We start from the raw sequence: 22,944 nt of genomic DNA, 5'->3' as shown, positions 1-22,944 counted from the left end.
CAGCCTCAGCTAACAAGGTCAACAATAGCATGGACTACATGAGAATCTGTCTTGAAAAAAAAAATCTGATTTAATCCTTCAAACAAGGAAATAAGAGAAGTCATGACGTCAGGTACTACTGTTCTTTTCACCTCCAAATGACAAACACTGGCTTAGATAATAGTGAACTCATCAAGGGTTCAAGCCCAAGCTGTTTTCATGGACCCAGTTCTACTTGGAGTCATCTTTGAAAGAGGAAAGACGGCACCAGTGCCCTGCTGTCTGAACAGATTCTTTAAGTCCTTTATCCTCTAAGAGGGAAGATTAAAGAAAAACAAAATCAAACCACTTCTCTCTTGCCACCTCCTCCCCCAGCCTAATGCTGGAGAAGCTGAGCCTTCTGTGAACATTGGGGTGTTCATTTCTGTGGGGAACCTTCCAGTTCTCTTACTAGTTTGGAAATTAAGGAAGACTTCCTTTCTATTCTGTGAGTGGAAGCAAGGTCAGTCCACCCCATCCATGATGGGCGGTAACAGTGGTGAATTTGGGGTTTGTAAGCTTTGGGGGATGGTCTGATGATACACCACACACACACACACACACATACACACACACATACACACACACACACACACACACACACACACACACACACACACCACAATCGGGCATGCTTACACACAGTAAGGCATCATTAGGGAACCTAAGCACGCCTTCTGGGCCCTGAGCCTGCTCTGGTCTTTTAACTCAGGACCACCTGCCTGGTTGGCCAGTGGCACTTCCTTGGCAGAGGCTCTGGCTGTATTCACTGTTCCATCCTGGGCAGAGAGGTGTATTAGTTGTTGTTTCTGCACCCAGATCAGCCAGCCCCAGAGGAGAGGCAGAAGTGAGAAGGGAGCTGAGGTAGCCCCTAATAGGGGAAGGAGTGGGGTGCCTTCTTTTCCTTTCTGCCCAGTGCCTCCTCTTCAAGCACATTTCCAGAAAGTGGCCTCATTCTCTTTGGTTGGCTGGAAACTTCCTCCCCTTGGAGCCAAATATTCCCTCCTCTTCAGAACAACACAGTGAAGAGCCCAGCCCCTGCATATGCTTTGCAACTCCGGCTGCCTCTGGAGAACAGCTCTAGGGCAGGCATAAGTGGTCCAGCCTACCCCGGGTGGAACTGGGGCTCCAATCCCTCCAGGGGCTGCATGAAATCCTCTAGCTGTCCTAGCTTTACCAAGGAGACTGGGATGGGGAGGGCCCACAGATACTGACTGTCTGATTCCATCTTCCACAATGAGGAAGGGATGTAACCGGAAGCAGTCTGGCAGCCTTCAAGCTGCTTCTAACTTGGGGCTCCGGGCAGAAGATTTGTAGGGGAGCTGGGATTTTAACACCTTGCAGGCTGGGAAGCTGCCAGGCTCTGAAGGGCTGTGGCTGTGCGGGGAAGCTTCTTTTTTTGTCTCTCACACCCAATGTAGCACGTAGCACTTCCTAAGCCTTGCAGCAGATGGGCAGATGTGGGCGAGAGAAAGAGTGAGGTGTGCAGGAAGAATGTGTGCTTCCGGTTGGGGACACTTCACCTGTGGTACTCTGGAAGCTGAGGAAAGCTCTTGCCGATTCCTAATGCAGTGGAAGAGATCAGAAAGTCTCTAAGGTACTACAATGCATCATTTAAGACCCACTACCTGAGCTAGACAGATCCATGTTCAAATCCCTGCTCTGCCACGCAGTAGCAATGGCTGATTTTCACAGATTTTTCTGTTACCACTTCCATACACAATTTGTCTGAAACCTCACAAACCATATGGCCTACATACTGCTCTATTCACATTGGGCTGAGGTTGATGGAGGTTTAGAGAGGGGAAGTCACCTGTCCAAAGCTGCACAGCTAGTGACGTTGAAACTGAGCCCCAAAGGACAGACCTTGACATTTCTGTGCTTGCTCAGGGACTTGCAGGGCCTTCTGTTGGCCATCCGAGCTTGAGCGCATTACTCCCTTATTCCCAGGCAATGGGAAGATGGATATTATTTTCCATGTTTATCAAGAGAGTTTAATAAGATGAGCCTGGTACAGCTTCAAGCCAGAGACTGACTTATAACAGCTTTATCCTTCTCCTTCCTTCCTTCCTTCCTTCCTTCCTTCCTTCCTTCCTTCCTTCCTCTCTTCCTTTCTTCCTCAAACATTCCAGGTACTATTCTAGCTTACAAGCTAGCAAAGGACCCCAACTCTACCAAAGTAGCTAAGGAAGTAAAATAAAATAATTTCAACTTTGTGGCATGTGTTATAAAGAAGACAAAACATGATGAAGTTATACCTTAGAAGCAGTGTGGGGGTGGGGGCATTTCCACAGATGGCTGAGGAAGGGCTCTGTGAATAAGTGGCAGCTGAGCTTAGTTGGCAGAGGAACAGAGCCAATGAGTTTCCTAGGTTGAACCTGAAGCAAGCTCAAGGCCTGGTGTTAGGAAGGCTGATGTGGCTGGAGCAGAATGGGCAGGCAGATGGGTGGGATCAATAAGGGAACTAAGCGGTAATGTCACCTAGTCAACAAGGCAAGGCTGTGAATGCCCTCATGTTGTGTGACTTTCCCTGGGGAGATGTGAACAACTGTCTGGCCACTCCAGACAGGGCAAAGATGAGTCAGTGAGCTTTCCTGGGTTACTTACAGCAGGAGTACATGTGCAGAGTTATTTATAGGAGTGTGGGTGACCCAAAGACAGCTGCATCACAAAAATAAAATATAATATAAAATAAATAAAGTACCTAGAATAGGTGACTGTGTGCTGCACAAATGACAGGCAGCTTAACCCATCAGAGACTCTTCTCTCCACAGCAATCGTTAGTACTTTTATAACATTGGGGAAGGAGCCTTGTGAACCTTGTAAATTTCCGTAACATCCTGAGTTTTGTAAGTTTCATCTCACAAGATTCCTCTACTTCATTAGTCTTACCAACCTCCTCCAAAAGGAATGTTTCAATGCAGAGGGAATAGCTGTATAATACACGGGAAGGTGCTCGCAGAGGGGATAAACTTTGATGAAGTTATATCAAGAGTGTGCCATCTGATTTAAGATTAAAAAAAAAAAGACAGGTTTGGCAGTTGTGTGGGGAATAAAATGCTGGGTGGTAAGGATGTATGCGGGACAGCTTGGAGGAGGCTGTGTCTTCACAGGGCCTCACAGTGGACAGCAGTGGATGATGCTTTTCATGGCGGAGTAGGGCAGCAGCCACACATCTCGGCGAAGAAAAAATTACACATCTTAGCCATTAACAAAAGTCTTGGGCCTAACCCATGTCAAAAGTAGGGTGTAGGATCTTTTCCTATGACCATATTCATATTTCTACTGTCATATTGTCATGGATGAGAACCTACTGACATTTCCATTTCTCTTATTAGCGTTGGAGTTAGCTTTTCAGAAGGTTGGCTCTGAAATGTAACTATAGACTACAGTATGTCTACAGTTGATGTATCTCGATTTCTGTAGAGAACTGGGGTAGATCATTTTCCCCTATGATGCTGTAGATGGTAAGTATTTTCATTTGTTGAGATCTGACTGTCTCCTGTGACTACTCAGCTATTATTTACTATGGTGAATTTGGCTGAAGAGCCAAATACAGTGTACTAACTAGTGGATGTGCATGGCTGTAGGCAAGAACATTTTGTGTTTGTTGCTGTTTTTTAATAGTGTCCTGCTCTGTAACCTAGGATATCGTTAAGCCTCTTCTTGCTTCAGCCTCCCTGGGTACTGGGATCACAGGTGTGCACCACCACACCCAGCCCAACGAAACTTCATTTACAGCAACAGGGAATAGGCTCCCTTTAGCTCGCTGGGTTATAATTTGTAACCAGCTAATGGAAACTGTTTGTTTACATTACTCCCATGATATTTTACATAAAATCAACTGAAAATGTTTACCACAATTTTTCAGAAATGTACCTTAATATGTACCTTACCATACAATTCAAAGAACTCCCCTGTTATGGACTTCCAAGTCTTAGGGTTGCCTTTGGAAACGCTTTATGGGACCAGGGAAGCAGGAAGTGGAATGCTTCTGGCTCTTACTTCTGCTTTAGCAAAAAAACTTGTCTTTTATAGACAGTTTGCCATTTTAGTTGACAGACTTAATGAGAGCTTGAACCAGGGAACTTGGGGGTAAGGAAAAAAATGTGAAAACCATTAGTCTAGTTCACCTGATGGATGCCATTTGTCTTTTCTAGTGTCATACACTAAGGAAGAATTTATTACATAGTTTGTCACAAAGCAAATCCACACCTGGTCACAGAACAGGGTAACATATACATTGTTTGACCAGTTGGGAAGGAGAGAGATGTGAGAGTCAGCCTTCTGCAGGAGGTAGCAGGAGAATGAATGAAGACACACAGAGGCAGGTGATAGGATGTTCTGGACGTCACATCAGGCATAGGCCAGCCTCAGCCTCCCAGTGACAAGACTGGAAACCTGGGATGGTACCAGATGACTGAGTGGAATAAATGAATTAAGTTACACAAATTCCCTAGAAACACACCGTTTCCTTTTGTTCTTTTATTTTGTCCTTTAAGATGTAACCAAAGTAAATTTCTTGGAGCTAGAGAGATGGCTCAGAGGTTAAGAGCAGTGGCTGCTCTTCCAGACATCCTGAGTTCAATTCCTGGCAACCACATGGTGGTTCACAACGGTCTATAATGAGACTTGGTGCCCTCTGCTGGTGTGCAGGTGTACATGCAGACAGAACACCGTATACATAATAAATAAATAAATAAATAAATCTTTAAAAAGCTGTTTTTCCCCATATCTCTTCTGTTGACCCCATTCTCTGTGTCTCAGTTTTTTTTTCTTCTCTTTTCAGGATGTGGCCAGGTTCTTCGAGCTTCGAAGGGTCAGATCCTATTGGAGAGCTACCCCTTAAATGCTCACTGTGAATGGACCATTCATGCCAGACCTGGGTTTATCATCCAGCTGAGGTAAGGATCTTGGTATATAAAGCACATGAGCCTATAAGGAGACAGATGGGATGAGGGTCCTGTGTCATGGTGACCAGGGAAGAAACACTGACACCACAGACTATAGCATAGTTTTGTCTCTTAGAAGGACTCTTTCTTTCCCTTTCTGAAAGAGTAGAATGATTCCATCACTCATAGGGTTTCTGGGGATGTTGTTCTTCTCTATGCAGTACTGAAGGTGGAGGTGTTTGACACCCCTGGTCCTCTGGGTTACAAGCTTTCAGTAAGCATTTTCTGAGTGAACCAATTCATGCCAATGTTGCCACATGCCATTTGGCTTCTTAAATGGCTTCCTGCCCCTCAAGAGGAGCAACATGGTACCGAAGCTGAAAGGGAGAAGCAAACTAGATCCTTCCCTAAGTCCTTCCTAAAACTAGGTACTTGATATCTGGTGTCCCCTGAAACTGGGCTTGGGCTTCTCTAGAGGGAATCTGGTCCAAGGAGCCATTGATGGGCCATAGTCTTCCTGCTTTAATGGGCTCTGGGCTGGGTCTGTGGGGATGAGGAAGCAAGTGCTAAAGGCTACAAGTTAATATTTCAGTAATTCAGACAAAGACGAATGGTTATTTCAGAGCCTCTGAGAGTGTGTCCAAGACACAGGGCACAAAAATAAACCTCTCTTAAAATAAAATGGAAGATCTAGAAAATGTCAGCTATTCAAAAGTCTCAAAGAAGCACAGAAACACACGATTTCATTCCACTTATTTAAACATGGGCCTCCTGGCCAGGGACAACTGAAATGGTGGAAATATTTGGAGGCATATGTGGACTGTTCTGCCCAAAGCTCTATGGTCATCCCCAGTGTTCTATTTACAGCACCTACCACAGCCACAGTGTAGGCAAATCTGTCTTCCTGTCTGTGAAATAATCTCAAGGCCTCCCACAATTTACCACAAGTATCACCGGATTCCTGGATCCTGCCTAGTCTTCCTGCTTCTGCTTTGACCACTGCTACCATCTCTCCCATCTAGAGTGACGACTGTGATCTTTGTATATTGAAAATCCAACCATTACCCCCTTGCTGAAACCTGCCAGTGGCCAACTATAGACACAATAAAATCAGAACTCCCCAGAATACGGGACAGAACTCTGGCTCTCGTTGCTGGCCTTAGCTCTCACTGTTCCTGCCTTCACTCACAGCCTTGCAGTGAGGTCCTCATAAACGCCACCCTCATTACTGCCACTAGGACATCTGCACTTCCAGATGCTGTTCCTCAGACCACACTCATCCATGACCTTCACGAGTCTGACTTCGTTGTATTATTTAAATCTTGGCTTAGATGTCAGGCTCTCAGAGAGGTCTTACGTGACAGTAGACATTTTTTTTTCTCCATTTGAGTTAATTTCTACTCCTAAATGGTTTATTTGGCACCTGTCACACGCCTCTTTCTTTATTATCTATTTCCTATATCAGAGTGTCTCCAGGATGTCATCATCTGACCTTGAATTCACACCAGGATAGACCTGGGCCCATCTGCTCCTTCTGTCCTCCTCCCCCCATGCAGGTTTGGCATGTTGAGCCTGGAGTTTGACTACATGTGCCAATATGACTACGTTGAGGTTCGTGATGGGGACAACAGTGACAGCCCCATTATCAAGCGTTTCTGTGGTAACGAGCGGCCAGCTCCCATCAGAAGCACGGGTTCTTCACTCCACGTCCTTTTCCACTCTGACGGCTCCAAGAACTTCGATGGCTTCCACGCTGTCTTTGAGGAGATCACAGGTAAAGAGCAGCGGTGAATGAATGGCTTTCCTCATAGAAGCACCTTTCTATGTTACTCTTTATCTAAAGTCAGGATGCCCAGCTCTCAGAAACAGCCTACGCAGTGAGGGGAAAAGAGGAATGATGAGGACATTTCTTTTTTTCCTTTTAGCAAAGCTCATCCAAAACTGGAACTAGGAATTATGCCCCCTAGAGGAGGTGGCTGAAGAGCAGATAGGCTGCATCATGTATTGATGGTGGAACCTAGGATTTTTATTCAAGTTTTTAACTATAACAATCACGTGAAGAGGCTACTCATGGTTAAGAATCCTGTGTGACTTTGGAAAGATCCCTCTGCCTTTTTGAGCCTCAGTTTTCTAAGAAGTAATAAAAGAAAGAAAAGATAGGCGGACACATAAAGAAACCCATAAAGAAGCTCACATAATCTAAATACTCAATAACTGCCTAAGCCAGGAGCCTGTAAGCAGATATCAAAAGCCTTAAGGACAAGCCCATGCTCCAGTAATAACTCCCACTTGTGTTCAGGCATGCAACCTTAATTAATTACAGACACAACACAAACAAACAAAAGACATGCAAGTAGGAATGGGTGTAGTACCTAAGAGGGGAGTGTGAAAGGCCGATGAGGTGTGAAAATGGTCAAACTATATCCATGTGCGGAACTGTCAGAAAATAAGGGTTAAAAATATTTCTTTTATGTGTGTAAGTGTTTGGTCTGCATGTAAGTCTGTGTACAACGTGCATGCCTACAGAAGCCAGAAGAGGGCATCAGGTCATCTGGGACTAGAATTACACTTGTGAGCTGCCATGTGGGTGCTGGGCATTGAACCTGTGTCCTTTGGAAAAGAACCAATGCTCTTAACTTCTGAGCCATCTCTCCAGGCCCAGAAAAAAAAAAAAAAAAAAATATATATATATATATATATATATATATATATATATATATTCAAACGACAGTACTAAATGTCATTAACTTGAGTATTGCAAGCTCAACTTCAATGCTATCCTATCTGGAGGTAGGATTTGACCTTCTGGACAAAACACTGAACTTAAAGAATCACATCAGCTCTTCTTGTGAATCTGGATTTCTCATGTTTTACACATCAGCATTCTGCTTTAATATCAATTTTTAAAGCTACCAAGTAAGAGTTAGTGGGGGAAAACAGTAAATGCGCAGTGGCAATCTAGTTACCAAGAAGGCCCTGGGAGGAAGATCTCATGTGAGAGTTTCAGGGAAGGAGGAAGTAAGGGGTCACAGAATCAGGGCTCCTTCAGCAGTGCCCTTTCACCAAGAACAGCACCCTGGCTGCCTAGTCTTCTCTCTTTGAAGATGGTGCTCACAGCAGCTCTGCACAGATACTCCTGATTGTCTGAGTGTCTGGTTCCCTCTCGTGCTGTGTCTCCTGGTGCAGTGCAGAGAAAGATCCTTTGCTGTTGGAGTGTGGTCAGCCTGCAGCTAGACACTTACTCTGTGGCTGCGCCCGTAGGCTAGACTGAGGTGTCGCAGTAAGAAACATTCGTGGAGGTTTGGAACAAGCAGCCAGATCTCGCTGTCAAGGAAGCCAGGGTGGATACATTAGCTTGTAGCCCTGTGACTGAAGAAACATCTTCCTCCTCTGAGGACCATTGGTAAACAGCAGGTGGTACCACCTCCTGCCCCTCAAATACTCCCAACTGTCTGCTTACCCTTCAGTAATTCCCTCTAGGAAAGGTCACCTGTCCCAAACCTGTACTTCAGAATCTATCTATCCTGTGGCCCCCTATCACATTCTGTCTTCTCTGCTACTTTTCTCTTTCTCCATTGGACTATGTCTTTGGCCCTTTGTTGACTTCCCTGCCGCACTTCTTTTGTCTACATAAGCTAACTACATTATGCTTTTGGGTTAAAGTCATTGTACTCTCCTTTCTGTAGGCTTGATCTAGTTTAGAAGTCCTGTGCATCTCTATACCTCTCCAGGGCCCTCACTACTATTTCACTGAACCGAGTCAAAGGATAAAGTTCTTCTACATAAACATAAATGAATTTAGAAATGATGGCTAACATGCACTAATGTTTCCCATTGGCTTTTGTAGATTAAAAAAAAAAAAAAGAGTCACTAAGATGCTCAGTAAATCACAGGTCCTGAGCTTTGGTAAGATTAGGAGAGACTGAATATTATGTGTTCTTAAAACTTCATCTGCACACTAGGCCACTGAAGCAAGAAGTTCTGCAGTAAAAAGAAAAGAAAAAAAATCTGAGCCATTACCTGTTGAGTCTTGGGGAGTCTAAAGTAATTAGGGTTTCTTGCAGTAGCATAGATGAGGGGATCCTTACAGGAGATGTGCCACTCCAGAACCATATGCCAGCGTGGGTGATGGTTCCCAAAGGCTGCATCGCTGAAGCTGCCTGTGCAATTTGCACACAGCTACACCACTGAGATTCTCTTTTTCTCCAGCTGTTGGCTGTTCGTAGAATCGGGAGGAGGAACCTGCTAGTCCCCGTGGGACAGATACCACATGACGTGGCTCTCATTGGTGTGATGCTCCCATGTGTCTGACTTATGTTTCTCAGACCACATGTGGGTATCTTGAGCACACCTTGGGTGCTTGAGACACTTCAAACGGTATCAGCATGGCTTGGGGTTTCACAGCCACTCGTTTTCTGCATTCTCGAATCCCAGCAGCATGAGTTCAGTAAGAGGCTGGGGAAAACATGTTGGTTCATGTTACAGACTTGAGATGATGGATGCACAACTGGCATTGACACTGAGGGATGGCTGCCTTTCTCTTTCAGCGTGTTCCTCGTCCCCTTGTCTCCACGATGGAACATGCCTCCTTGATGCAACTGGGTCTTACAGGTGTGCTTGCCTGGCTGGCTACACTGGGCAGCGCTGCGAAAACCGTGAGTATGCCTACCAGTGGAATTTAAGGTGTTAGTGGACTTTTTTTTTTTTTTTAGTACAGAGGGACAAGGGGGCTCACAGCACTGTAGTTTCTTGGTGTCTCCAGTGGTCTGTCTGAGATGGCACATTGTATGGGCGCCTGAGTTGTAGATGTTGTTATTGTTGTTGTCTCCATTAGTTATTGTTGTTGTCTCCATTATGTGTGTGTGGGTGTGTGAGGGGTGGGGAGGCAGAGTGGGAGGGGGAGAGGGAGAGAGAGAGTTAGAAACCTGTAGAGGCCAGAGTTTGATCTTGGGTATTTTCTTCTAATGCTCTCCTACTTATTTTTCTCCACTGAATCTGGGATTCACTGATTGGCTAGTCTGGCTGGGACTGCAGATGTGTATTGTCATGATGACTTTTTTAATAAATGGATGCTGAGAATGTATTTCATGCCATCATGCCTGCAGGGCAAGTGATTTACCCATAGAGCTATCTCTCTAGTCCCCCAAGATATAATCTCTTTTTCATCCCTCTCTCTTCTGCCTCCTTCTTGGTTTGGGTGCTAGGGTTTCATGCATGCTAAGCACACACTTTTCCACTGAACTACAACTTTAGTCCTGTGTCATGTCTTGGCTCTCCTGTTAAATCACTAGCTCTTTGGTTCTTATGGATAGCCAAAAGCAGAGTAATAACAGAACTCAGGAGCCTGGGGCCCTCCAAACAGTGGAAACCGGGAGAAACCAACTCCAACAAATAATCCACACCAAAACAACCAACCAAACAAGCAAACAAAAAGGCAGGAAATAATTCTCTTCTGATACTAGAGTTGAGCCTTTGCCAGAGGAGAGAGAAACTTGAACTCGCTGAGTTTAAGCATACATCTAACAGGCTGTATCCTTTGGTCTTGGGAAGTATCATGGGTATACTATGGTAACACAACTGCCCAGTCCTGCTGTGTGGTGCTGAGAACCATGCCATTGGCAAAGAGGAAATTCACTATTGTGACCGGAAATCATTTATTATGGTGTCTGGTATCCGAGATGGGATGTATAACATGTGTTCAAGCAGGAATTTGAGACCTAAAATTAGTGCCACTGTCTATAACTATCACCCTGAGATGAAAAACCGTACTAAAGGAGGTGTGAAGAGCAAGACTGAAGGTTTGAGGACAAACAGAGGACAACAAGAAGAGGAGTCCTAGGCAGAGCCCCTCAAAACAGATCCAGAGAAAGGTTGTGCTCAAGTAAGGCTGTAAGGACAAGCTTCTCAGAGGCGCTCTTATGGCTTGGGAGGACTGACCTAGAATTGGAGAGAAGTCAAGAGACAAGTTTTCAAGAAAAATCTTAAGCCCACTGATTGATGGGAACAAAATATGCCAGTGAAGCATAACAAGGGAACTGGGCTCTTCTATCCACATAGCAGTTAGTCACTAGCCAAGCTACCATAGGGCAATGTGAATTCTGGCATGCTGTCTTAGTTAGCTTGACGCAGCCTAGAATCACCTGAGGAGGGAGTCTCAGTTGATGGATTACCAAGATCAGACAGGCCTATGGGCTTGTCCGTGGGGCACTGTCTTCATTATTAATGAATGCAGCAGGTCCCAGCCTTCTGTGCTTGGCCCCATTCTCTGGGCTGGTGTTTCTGGGCATTATAGGAAAGCTAACTAAGCATGAGTCTGCAAATGAGCCAGCAGGTAGCCTCCTTCCATGGTTTGTGATGCACTTCCTTGGCTGCGAGCGAGTTCCATGATTGGAGATAATGCTGTGCAGAACAGCAGGCAGCCCTGCTTTCATGTTCCTGACTTGAGTTCCTGTCTTGGCTTTCCTCTGTGGTACACTGTGACCAGAAAGTGTAAGAGGGACAAACCCTTTCCTCCCTAGGTTATTTTTGGCCAGAGCACGTTATCTCAGCAGCAGAAAGGAAACTAGAACATATGCCTAGCTTCCTGAGCAGATGTTCAACGTGGTTCCAGGAACCAAGGATCAGTTTCCTGAAATCATAGAGGCTACACAATTCAATGGGGGGAGGAAAAGGGGAACACGGGATCTAGAGGAAGGGCTCCAAGGGCAGAGAATGACCAACAGTGTCTTCTGCGGTCATTCCTAACCAACACACCTGTTCTGTGCATCTCCGCTGTCTCAAAAGTTGATGGATTTTTTGGGTATATGTTCCCTAGCAGTCCTTCCAAATAGCGCAGGTGGGAGTTACAGGTTCAACAGTGGGTCTCTGAGTATGCCGCTGTATTCTGCTAAAACCCCTGGTTTGGCTCAACTGGCCTGAATGTCACTGTGTAAGAGGCTTAGAAATGATGCTGGGCGGATGAGGACCCGCCCTCATTTTCGGCTTCTGTGTTGTATATAGGGCAGACTAGAGGAGTGTGGCTTCTCCCTTGCTTTATGGATTTGTATATCGGTCTAGATTTTCAACAACAGCAAACCAAGATTCAGGAGGGGAAATCAAGAAGAGGAAGGCTTCATTTCTGAGTGTCCAGCCACAGTTTTGATAAACAGAGGTAGAACTAGGAAAAAGCAAAACATGACCACACAGTCCAGATGCCTTTAAGAACTGTTTCAAATCAGCAGAGAAGATTGAGTTGTTCCAGAAGTTATGACCAAACTATGCATGGGTAGCTTGTGAGTCAAAACTGGATTTCTCAGTAAAGTTATTCTATCAAAAGGAAAACAAGCATCATGAAAAAATAATGTAGCAAAAGGCACATGGATTGTAACTTGATTCAATCAATGGTCTCAAATCACTGTAAATACCAGGCAAGACTGGCATGTAGCTCTGTGATTTATCTAGTATATGCATGGCCTGAGGATGAATCCCCAGCCCTGCAAACAACAACAAAGCCACAAATAAATAAAAACAAACAAACAGGGCTGGAGAGATGGCTCAGTGGTTAAGAGCACTGGCTGCTCTTCCAGCAGTCCAGAGTTCAATTCCCAGCAACCAGATGGCAGCTCACAGCCATCTATAATATGATCTAATGCCCTCTTCTGGCATGCAGGTGGACATGCAGAGAAAGAGAGAGAGAGAGAGAGAGAGAGAGAGAGAGAGAGAGAGAGAGAGAAAGATTCTGTAAGAGGAAAATATACTTCAAGGAAGTCATTGTAGACCCTTGTTTGGCCATTCCTACTCAGCACCCATAGTCAAGGCTTTAAAGAATGTTTCTTCATGGTCAGAGTGAGCCTCTATAATGTAAATATATATATATATATTTATATGTATTATATGATATACAATATGATATATTATGTATAATATATAATATATCAACATAATATAATATTAATATGTAATAATATATATTAATATATACATATGTAATACATAATAATTCCCTTGACCATCTCCATATATATGTTAACATATATATTAATTCTCCATTTCCAGTTTTTAAAATACAGAAAACTGTGATATTCCCATCCCAGTTCTGTGTAGTTGTAGCTGGGTGAAGAGTTGAGTGTGGACATCTCATCGGTGATTTGCTAACATCGATATAGGAAATTAAATTTTTATCATTTTTTCTGTAAGATCCAGCTTTGTTTTTCCTGATGGGAAGTTCAGGATGAATTCTAACTAACTCCGTTAGGGAGACATAACAAAAACCCAGCCATGGCCATTTACCTTGTAATTTCTGAACCGATCTTAGCCATTGTCCATGGAAGTATGTCCACAAGGAGGGCAAAACTGATGGGGATTATATTTATTTCCCTCTGAGGGTATCAATGGGCTGGAACAATCTCCCCAGAGGAAATTCTTTCAAAATTAACAGGAAATGCAGGCAAGCATTTGGAGAATCTCCAAACTCCAAATTGTCCAAATTGGACCTGGAACTTGATTTTAAAGGCAGCTTCAAGAGCCCCAAAGGCAGCACTATCCTTTACTGACGTGCCTTTAAACCTGGTCCCCAGCAAATTCAGAGCCAGGGGTCAGAATTGAACATTCCTCACATATTTTGTGGTATCTCAGACGCAGATCTTACGATGCAGCACGGCGAGAGTCCAGGTGATTGATGACCTCTGATCAACACTAAGCCCTTTCCCCTAAATGAGGTTCATCTGCCCCCACCCCCCGTTTCCAAACACTGTGCTTGACTTGAATGGTTCCCTTTATCTCTCCTGGCCACACATGGGAGTGGAATAAGAATAGATTTTTCACTTAACTCCAGAAGAAACATATATTTAAAAAGTCAAATGGGGGCTTGAGGGAGGAGGGTTGCTCCATAGGTCAAGAGTTTGCTACACACAAGTGTGAGGCGTTCACTTCAACCCTTGCCCCCCCACCCCCTCGCCCAGAACACACATAGATCCAGATGCCTTAGTGAATGCTTCTGTAATCTCCATGCTCCTGAGGGGAAATGGAAGATAGAGACAGAAGAATTCCTGGAAGCTGGTGGGCCTGGTGTGTGCAGTGTGTGTGTGTGTGTGTGTGTGTGTGTGTGTGTGTATGTGTGTGTGTGTGTGTGGCAGGGGGTGGGGGAGGAGGTGGTGGGTGGAGAATCCCTGCCTCAAAGGTGTAAGGCAAGGACCGATACTGGAGGTTGTCCTCAGTCTTCCCATACACGTGCCCCTAACCTTTGCATACCAACATTAATATACACAAACACATGCATACATCAAACACACGATTATTTTTAAGAAGTCGAACAGTATCAGGCACATAAAATAAAAGTGAAATATTTTTCCTGACCTGTGTGTTTTCAGAGGAACTACTTTGCGGAACACTGGGTCTATCTTTCTCAGACTTTTTCTAAGACGTGCAAAGTTAAATTAGTTATATAAATCACACTTTAAGCCAGTGACTCTCAACTGGGTTAACTTTGCCCTCCATGTCCACACATACATTTGGCAATGCTGGAAGATGGTGATTTGGATGCAGATTGGGTGAATGGTGCATCCTATGAGCAGAGGGATGCGGCTGTTATCTGGTCCCAGTGCCAGCAGTAACAAGATGGGGTGCGGGGGACCAGCCTCAGCCAATTGTGGGTCTCAAGATTAGGAGGAATGGATTGGCGTGAAAGAAAATCACTTACAATCTGACAGATAACTCATTTCAAGAGTCTGTTCTTGGGAGGCAGTCTCTCTGCTGTCTGCTCATATTCTCTCTCTCTCCTTTTCTGTCCTCTCTTTCTCTCCTTCTTCTTTCTTTATTTCTATATTTCTTAGAGCAGAGAGTCAATCCCAGTCTTCTATTGTTAAATCGTTTCCTTATACATTTTTTTCTACCTGAATCAAAACTCTTTTCGTCTTTCCCCAAAATATTGGCTTCTCCCCAACACCCATGAATGAGAATAAACAGAATATAGCAAGCTGTACTCCACATACATGGTACAGTGATTGTACCCCAAGAACTCACAGAACAGAACCTAGCAAGCTGTCCTCTACATACACGGTACAGTGATTCCATTGCAAGCAAGCAAGCATATTTAATCATTAACTCAATGCTTTTCTCAGGTAAACTTTACATCATAGGTCATCTGGGCAAAATCTTGCAGTTGCAATAAGTAGCATAAAAACAAAGAAGTGCTGAACAAACTTGACTACTCTTAATTCTTAGCTGTTGTTTGTAGCTGTGCAGGTTCTGAGCTTTTTCTAAGCATCTTTTGTTATAGGAGTGACCTTTCAGAGAGTCTCTAGCCTCTTCTTCATAAACGATAATCTCCTGTAATCTCCCTATCCTATCCCAAGGATCATGTCCATATGACCAAGTCTTTCTAGAAAAGGAAGTTCGTATGAGTCCAGTAGCTTCTCTCGGGTCTAATTCCTTTCTGACTGCAGCAGTCTGGGGGCTGAGTGTGGAAACTCAAACAATTCCTGATATTGTTTGATACCCATGAACTGACTAAAGTTTTTCAGGGAACAATTAGCACAAAAGCTAAATTCAATTTCTTGTTCAGACAATTCAGGGTTCACTGCCTTTACAGCCAGGAAGAACGCTTCCTCCATAGTGGTTGTTTCTGAGCCATTTTCTTCTCCTCTAGTCCCCCTCGAAATCTTACCAGTTGCATTGACTAGGGTTGAATTAGAGGAAAAAGATGGAATCACAGTAAGAAACAAAGCAGGCAGACATATAGGAAAAAACAACACCGTTTGTGGACTGGTAATCCAGAGATGTTTTCTCCAGAGTGATGGTGCTCCAACAGTCAGATCTGTGTCAAGCAGCTGCTTCTGCAACCATGTTGTCTCCGACAGTGGGGAGACCATATTTCAAACAAATGTAGACTAAGGCACACATATAAATTTTCAATATGTTGTCAATGACAATGACATAGGCATTTTGTCATTGAAGACAAAATGGTTGTTGACTATTCTATGGTGAATATGAAAATTACGCATTCATCTAATTTCTAAGATGGACTTAATATTGCTTTAAATATTTTGTTGTTTGTTTTGCTTGTTTGTTATGAAGAGGGCTGTATCCTTACATTATTTTGTTGTTCACATGTAAACTAAATTCCCTGATGCTGTACTGTTTGCTCAGAGAGCATACATAATTATATTTTTGAGAGCCATTGCTGAAAGGGCGCTAGAAGATTTGCTTTTAGCCAATCTGATACCATCTAGGGCTTCTTTTCTCTGCTGATTAAAATATTAAAAGGGAGGAAAAGTTTGAAAGTCAAGAAATCCCAATGTTTATTCAAAGAGGACAATTTTATTAGAGTTTAAAAGAAAAAAAAAATTCCAGACCAGAAAAGATGTAACTCTCAGCAGCTGTCCAGAGGAGGAGAATGGAGAAGAGAAAGAAAGGAAAAGGAGCCATACCATTTGAGTTATGCCAGCACGGAGGGCAGCCATGTAGCACCAGACACATGGTGCGGATCGGGCTTTAGAGGAAGAATAAAGCCTTGTGTGTTAGGAAAAGCATGGATAGAAAAGGCATTGAAAAAAAGAAAAGGTTAGGCTTTTCTGAGCAATTCAGAAAAGGAGGCACTTAGAAAAGCAGGCAGACTGTGTTCTTTAACAGAGTATATTAGAGGACAGGAGTTCTGGGAAGGAAAAATACAGACACTTTTTAAAGGGGTAATTCTTCTATTTCTTTAGCATGGTTTCAAGTGAGCCTGCCTCTAGGAGTGGTCCTGCCTTCCAGAAGGATGGTCCTTGGCCAGGTGATTGACAGATCCATCGGGATTAATTCCTTATACTTGGGGGTAGCTGGGAAGGTTGAAGCTCCCCCTGGCCTGATATTTCATTGCCCTGACCATAAGTAACTAGTTTCCCCTTAGTGGGCCCTCACCACTGCGGCATCGAATCTACGGGATGATCCTTGGTTCAGCCACCTCTCTTCAAAATAAGAACTGGCACCCATGGGCTGCCAGGGGCTATTGTCAGAAACCAGGGGCTATTGTCGTAAAACTGGAAATGGATTGAAACTCAAAGGAAACCATCACTCTGAGGAAAGAGTTCCTGGTTAGATTCATGAGGTCTGACTTCACTCCAGTGGTCAGGAGGAAGTCAAAGCCCCCCACAGAAGAGCCTGCAGATGTTATGCTCTCAGCCTCACCTTCCCCAAATCTTTTCCCAAGGTGGAAGTCTTTCCCCTGCTCTCCAGTGACCTTCCCAGAGCCCTAACTACGGGGACTGGCTCCTCCTTAGCCCTCAGGCTCAGCTAGCCTCCTGCCAACACCCTCAGCGACCTCCAGGATCCCTGGGCCACCATGTGAGAAAACGGGGCTTTTTCTTTCCTCTGAGGGTTCCTGTTTCATTGTATGGAGCACAAGGACAAAGCGAGTCTTCTAGTAAATGGTCCGAATTGTTTTGAAAGAGTAGAGAGTGAGAGATTCATAGCCTGCTCCAATTTCCATGTTGCCTTTGTTCCCCTGGCCCAGTTGACAGAGCTGGGCTCTCCCCCTGCATCTTAATGAAGGCTGATGAAATGGACTAAATCTCCAGTCACAGTGTTCACACTGCAGGCGCTGACGCTCCTTGGAACAAAACAAATCAGTCCTCACCAATTAAAGTAAAACGGTGAATCTGGACTCATTGGGGTTTTTGGAGTCTTAGAAGGTTTCCCACTGGTCTGTCCCAAGGTCCAGGGAGAAAGAGCAGGATGAGAGGCACACTTTATTCTTGAGCTTCAAAGCAGCAGCCCGAGTTTCTCATCAGAATGAGCCACTGGAAACTTTGGGAGGGTCCACGGAAACACGAATGCTGACGCAAAGAGCATGTAGGAGACCCCTGGTGGGCAGCAGCCATGTCTCCTGCCATAGAGGGGTAAATGAAAGGTCGTGGGATTGATACTAGCTGTCCTGAGACCTGTCAGGTGAGGCATTTTAAAAAATGGAATCACCACCTTTTTTTTTTTTTTTTCTCAGTTCCAAAGACTTCTCTTACCCTGAACGTCTGGCAAACAGGTGCATCTTTGTATAATGGGAGGTGTTGTGCAGCCGGGTGAGGTCTTGGTAATATAAGAGGAATGACTCTGGATTAACTGTGAGTCTGCATTTCCCAGCCTTGAATGAGTGACTTAACTTGTATGAGCCTCCATTTTCCCAGTTAGATAGGCGTGAATTTCTATCTGAATTTAATAAAAGTATCTAGGATACCAGACAATTCTCATGGTGTTTGTGGGATGCAGTTTAGTGATCCATGTGAGACAGTGTTGAGCATTAGGAGCTATTAATTTAAATTATGATCATTGATGCCTCATTTTAAAATAAAATGCTAGTTAGAATTTATAAAATTGAAGTGAAGAAGTCACTAAAATATTCCACATTATTTATAATAATGAATAATGACAGTAGTGTAAATGATACATTAGGATAGAATCCTACTAAGATACAGCACATGACTATATTTTTTACTTTTCTTTTTTATTTTATAATAGCCTAATTTCATTTTATTATTAAATCACATTTTCTTTTTGCCTATATAGCTAAAAGATTTTAAAAATTTTTTATTGAAAACAGATTCGTCTTTCATATAATACACCCCAACCACAGTTTCTCCTCCTTCTTATTATATAATTAATGGACCTTTATGATATATTTCTATACATACATATAGCATTCATTGAACAGTCAATGAATGTTCCATGTATCCTTCAACCCTTTTCTTTCTCTCTTTTGTCTTTTGTTTCATATAGGGTAAAGTTCTGGAAATTTCATGTACTGGGGAAAAGTGTTTTGCTGGTTACCAGTTAGCAAACAGTTTTCCCTCAAATAATGAAGAAATAGGTGAAGACATAGAAATTACTTACCAGCTAAGCAGCTCCGACAAACAAGGGATGGAGCAAACCATTTGAGAAGGCCCACCTGCTGGATGGCTGCTCAGGCTCTGTGTCCATCTGCCTGCCCTCTTGGCTTTTGTTTTGGCAGATGAGGTCACTGAGGCAGGACTTAATGCAGGAGGCAAATTTTATGTAGGTCCTGGGTAAAAAGGTAATCCATTAGAGCTGGGGTGGGCTGTGTGCCCACTGAGAGTGGGGGCACCAAAGAATTAACCTGAAATGGAAACAAACATTCCTGCAGCCCCAGCCCCAGATGAACTCCATCCCCAGACGTAGGCCACAAAACTCCTGTCTTTCCTAAAGGCCTGCCTTCTCGAACGTTCCTTGCCTGATCCCCACCAAGTTCAGAAGGTGAAAGCGTCATCTTTGTAAATTCCCAGGCATCCTTGTTGGTGTCCATGTGCTAGAACAATGTTTTTTTCTTGAAACAGGGTCTCACTATGTCACCCAGGCTGACCTCAAACTCGCAATCTTCCTGCCTTGAGCTGTAAGTCCTGAGATTCCAGGCATGGACCATTGTGCCCAGCTCCTCTCTCTCTCTCTCTCTCTCTCTCTCTCTCTCTCTTTCTCTCTCTCTCTCTCTCTCTCTGTGTGTGTGTGTGTGTGTGTCTGCGAAGTCCAGAGGTCAATATCTGGTACCTTTTTCAATCCCTTTCCACCTTATATTTTTGGGACAGATTGTGTCATGGAAAAAAAGTTCACTGGCCAGGTTTGGGGAACCTGCCTTTCTCCACCCACTAAGTATTGAGCTTATAAAGCGCACCACCACATTCAGACAGGAAGCGGGCAGTGGGGATCCAAACTCAGGTCTGTATGCCTGTGTGGCTGGCTCGTGAGCTGACTGAGCTAGCTCCCCAGCTCCCCAGCTCCCCAGCTCCCCAGCTCCTCTATACTTTTTTAAAGATTCTGTATATATATTTTTTGAGACAGATTTCACTCTGTAGCCCAGGGTGACCCTAGAACTCACTGCATAGGCCAGGCTAATGTGTAACTCCCAGATGTCCTACCTCAGTCTCCCAAGTACCGGCACTATAGATGCAAGCCCTTCTGTAAGTAATCTTCGTTTGTTTGTCTGCTTTCTTGTTTTTCAAGACAGGATTTCTCTGGGTAGCCTTAGCTGTCCTGGACTCTCTTTGTAGACCAGGCTGGCCTCGAACTCACAGAGACCCGACTGCCTCTGCCTCCCTGAGTGCTGGGATTATAGGTGTGCACCACCATGCCCAGCTGATGTAAGACATTCTATACTAAGCTAGTCTATTCTTAATATAGCCCAGCCTCTGCGCTTCATGTAATGTTACCAGCTCAGTTTTATCAACTTTACAGCACAATAGGTACCTTCACATTACAGATTAATTTAGAAATGTTTTTGAGCGTCCCTTCAATACTGATACTGATAAAGCAGAGACACATGATGTGCAGGGTCTCCATAAAACACTCTTAACTTTGCCTTTTCCTAGTACAGAAGAGAGGGTCACGTGGTAGGTTTCCTGACAAGGACCTTCGCTAATAAGAACTTTGGTAGTGGTGATGAGGATTAATCAATGAAGAGTCTCATTAGGTAGCCCAGGCTGGCCTTGAACTCGAGATCCTCCCACCTCAGATTCCCCAGTGCTAATATTATAAAACTGCACCACACTGGACACTGAATGCCTCTTATATGCCAGGCACTGGGTAGAAGCTCCAAGGACTGAATGTGCTTGGCACCTCAGGACTCTACCTCAAGGGAGCTCTCATAACTCTTTAAGCTAATCAACAGCATTACCCAGGGATGTTCATAGTGAACATTTTTATACTTCTAAAAGTTGACTCTGGTAACCACAGGGAGTTATTTCACCAAGTAATTTAGAGTTAGTGTGTGTGTGTGTGTGTATGTGTGTGTGTGTGTGTGTGTGTGTGTGTGTCTGAGCACATTTGCACATGTCCAGGTATATATGTAGAGGCCAGAGGTCAACTGTGGGTGTCTTTTCCAGGTGCTATCTGTCCTGTTTGTCATTGACTGTCTCTCACTGACCTGGGTTTGCAAATTTGGCTAGTGTTACCAATTAGTGTTCCTGTGTCTCTTCTTCCCCAGGGCTGGAAATACAAGCGTGGGCCACATACCTTTTCTATGCACCTTCTGGGGCTCAGACGTAGGTCCTCAGGCTTGCATGGCAAGCACTTTAACTTACTAAGCTGTTTCTCCAGGCTTTGTTCATCTTGACAATGGCCCCAAAACTCCTGAAATTTGGGGAAAACCAAAAAAGGTTATTACTGCCAAGGAGATCCAGCAACCGCTCTCTTGTGTGAGCTTATCAGACCACATGAGTGGCCTACTTACTCTATCACAGGTTGATTTGGAACAAGAAATTAAACAGCTCAGACTTTCTGAGAAATTGTCAATGTTGACCGTCTCTTGGACACGGGCAGTTTTAAATAGGCCATCCAAGCACCGGAAAGTGGTGTTTGAAAGACACAGTGTACCAGAGGCCCAAGACAATACTGATGAAGATCAAATAGCCAATTAAGCCCAGTCTCCAAATTGCTGCCAGTTGAATAAATGGTAGTGTGTGCCATCCAAGCATAACTTCACATGCGGAGCACCTCATTCACACCCACAGAGGGCTGGAAACCATCAGAGAGGCAGAAGGCTATTGACTGGAAAGGGATAAAAAGAGATGTTGCTGAAGCCTCTTTTTTAAGCTGGTGTTATTATTTCTGGTCTGTGATGACCTTCAAGGGAGTCAAACATGCGTGCTTTAGACCAGAAATACCAAATTCAGACATGAACCCAACAAGAAAAAGCATGGAAGAGAAAAGGGGCCAGCCATCACCCACTTGTCTCTGAGCATTGGCTCTGTGTGAAGACGAGTTTCTGAACTAATGACGCCTCAGTGAGAAAGTTAATGCCTTTTGCAAACAGAACCCAAACTGTTATGGGTTTTTTTTTCCTTGATTTTGGTGATGAGTGAGATTGGGGGTGCGGGGGAGAATGTGAAGAGTAAGCTGCCAAAGCTAGATCACAGAGCAGTAACTTCTATTGACATTGGGCCTGGGTCCTTTGTTATAATGCCCAGGAACTCTCATAGAGAGAGAATAACAACCCTCACTTTTCCTCAGCAGGCAACCTGCCTTTCACGAATATTTCATGTCTAAATTTTGCCAAAAGGCAAATGTACTTCATTCATCACCCAGTGATTCACTATAGACCGTTTGTGAAATCAAGAAGGATATAAGTGATAATAATTAATTTAAAACATGAAGCAGAATAAGGACAATAAAAACAAAGGAGAGTGGTGAGGTTAGCCAAAAGTCACAACAATTTTTTTTCTGGAGTCACGGACATTTATTTTATTCTGACCCAAGCTCCTTTCTTTTCTATATTCCCTGTATGTGTTTGTGCATATGATTTTATGACTATGATTATGTGATTATGACTACGCAGCTGAAAGCCCCGCCATCTGCTCTCTGAAGAGACTCAGAGAATCTGGTGACGAAGTCTGAAGTTCAGGGAGCCAGGATGTGGCCACATGAGGTGTAAAACAGAACGCTACAGGGCCAGGGCCCTCCGAGCCACTTGGAGCTCCTAGAGGACAGCATATTCCATAGATGCTGGGCATGAAACTACACTGTTTGGCTTTTTTTATGCTGGGCTTTGGTCTTGCTCTGGTCCCACCCTTCTTTCTATGGCAATATTTACTTTGTGCCAGTATTGGAAATACGGAACCTTTTGATTTCACAGTGGCTGATATGTCTAAGAGCTTGCCATGTGTCTCAGGAAATACTTTGAGATTTTGAACAGTAGTGATAGGCTGTAGAGATTATTGGGACTTAAGGAATGAACCGAATTTATTTTGCATTATGAGATGCACATGAACCTTTTGGGAGCAGGTGGTGACATGATATGGCTTAAAAGTGATAGGTTTGAGTGTCAAGTTGGCAAGGGATGGACTTGTGATGGTTAATTAATTAGATCATCATCTGCTTGTATTTCTAAAATATTGGATAAGCTTTTAATTAAGGTTAAGTAGCATGTATTGGGTTTCATTATTTGAAGGGTAATCAAAATATGAAACATCTGTATTAATGATTTTTTAAAAATCTGTTAGACTTTGAAATTTTAATTTTGACTTTTAATTTTAATCTATCTATCTATCTATCTATCTATCTATCTATCTATCTATCTATC

The 22,944-nt window shown here is 43.8% G+C and overlaps 1 protein-coding gene across 1 annotated transcript in view; it reads left to right on the top strand.

Moving 5' to 3' along the window:
* The window catches only part of Pamr1 (peptidase domain containing associated with muscle regeneration 1), an 85,738-nt gene that overhangs the window by 43,695 nt on the left and 19,099 nt on the right, over nt 1-22,944 (top strand). The window contains exons 4-6 of the mRNA XM_055604241.1: nt 4,808-4,922; nt 6,467-6,684; nt 9,458-9,565. Of these exons, the coding sequence (XP_055460216.1) occupies nt 4,808-4,922; nt 6,467-6,684; nt 9,458-9,565 (441 nt within the window). The remainder of the gene's footprint in view (nt 1-4,807; nt 4,923-6,466; nt 6,685-9,457; nt 9,566-22,944) is intronic.

This window comes from Psammomys obesus, unplaced genomic scaffold, assembly GCF_907164565.1.
Source record: "Psammomys obesus unplaced genomic scaffold, mPsaObe1.curated_primary_1811, whole genome shotgun sequence".
Lineage (NCBI taxonomy): Eukaryota > Metazoa > Chordata > Mammalia > Rodentia > Muridae > Psammomys > Psammomys obesus.
This window is presented reverse-complemented; position numbering and strand designations above follow the sequence as displayed.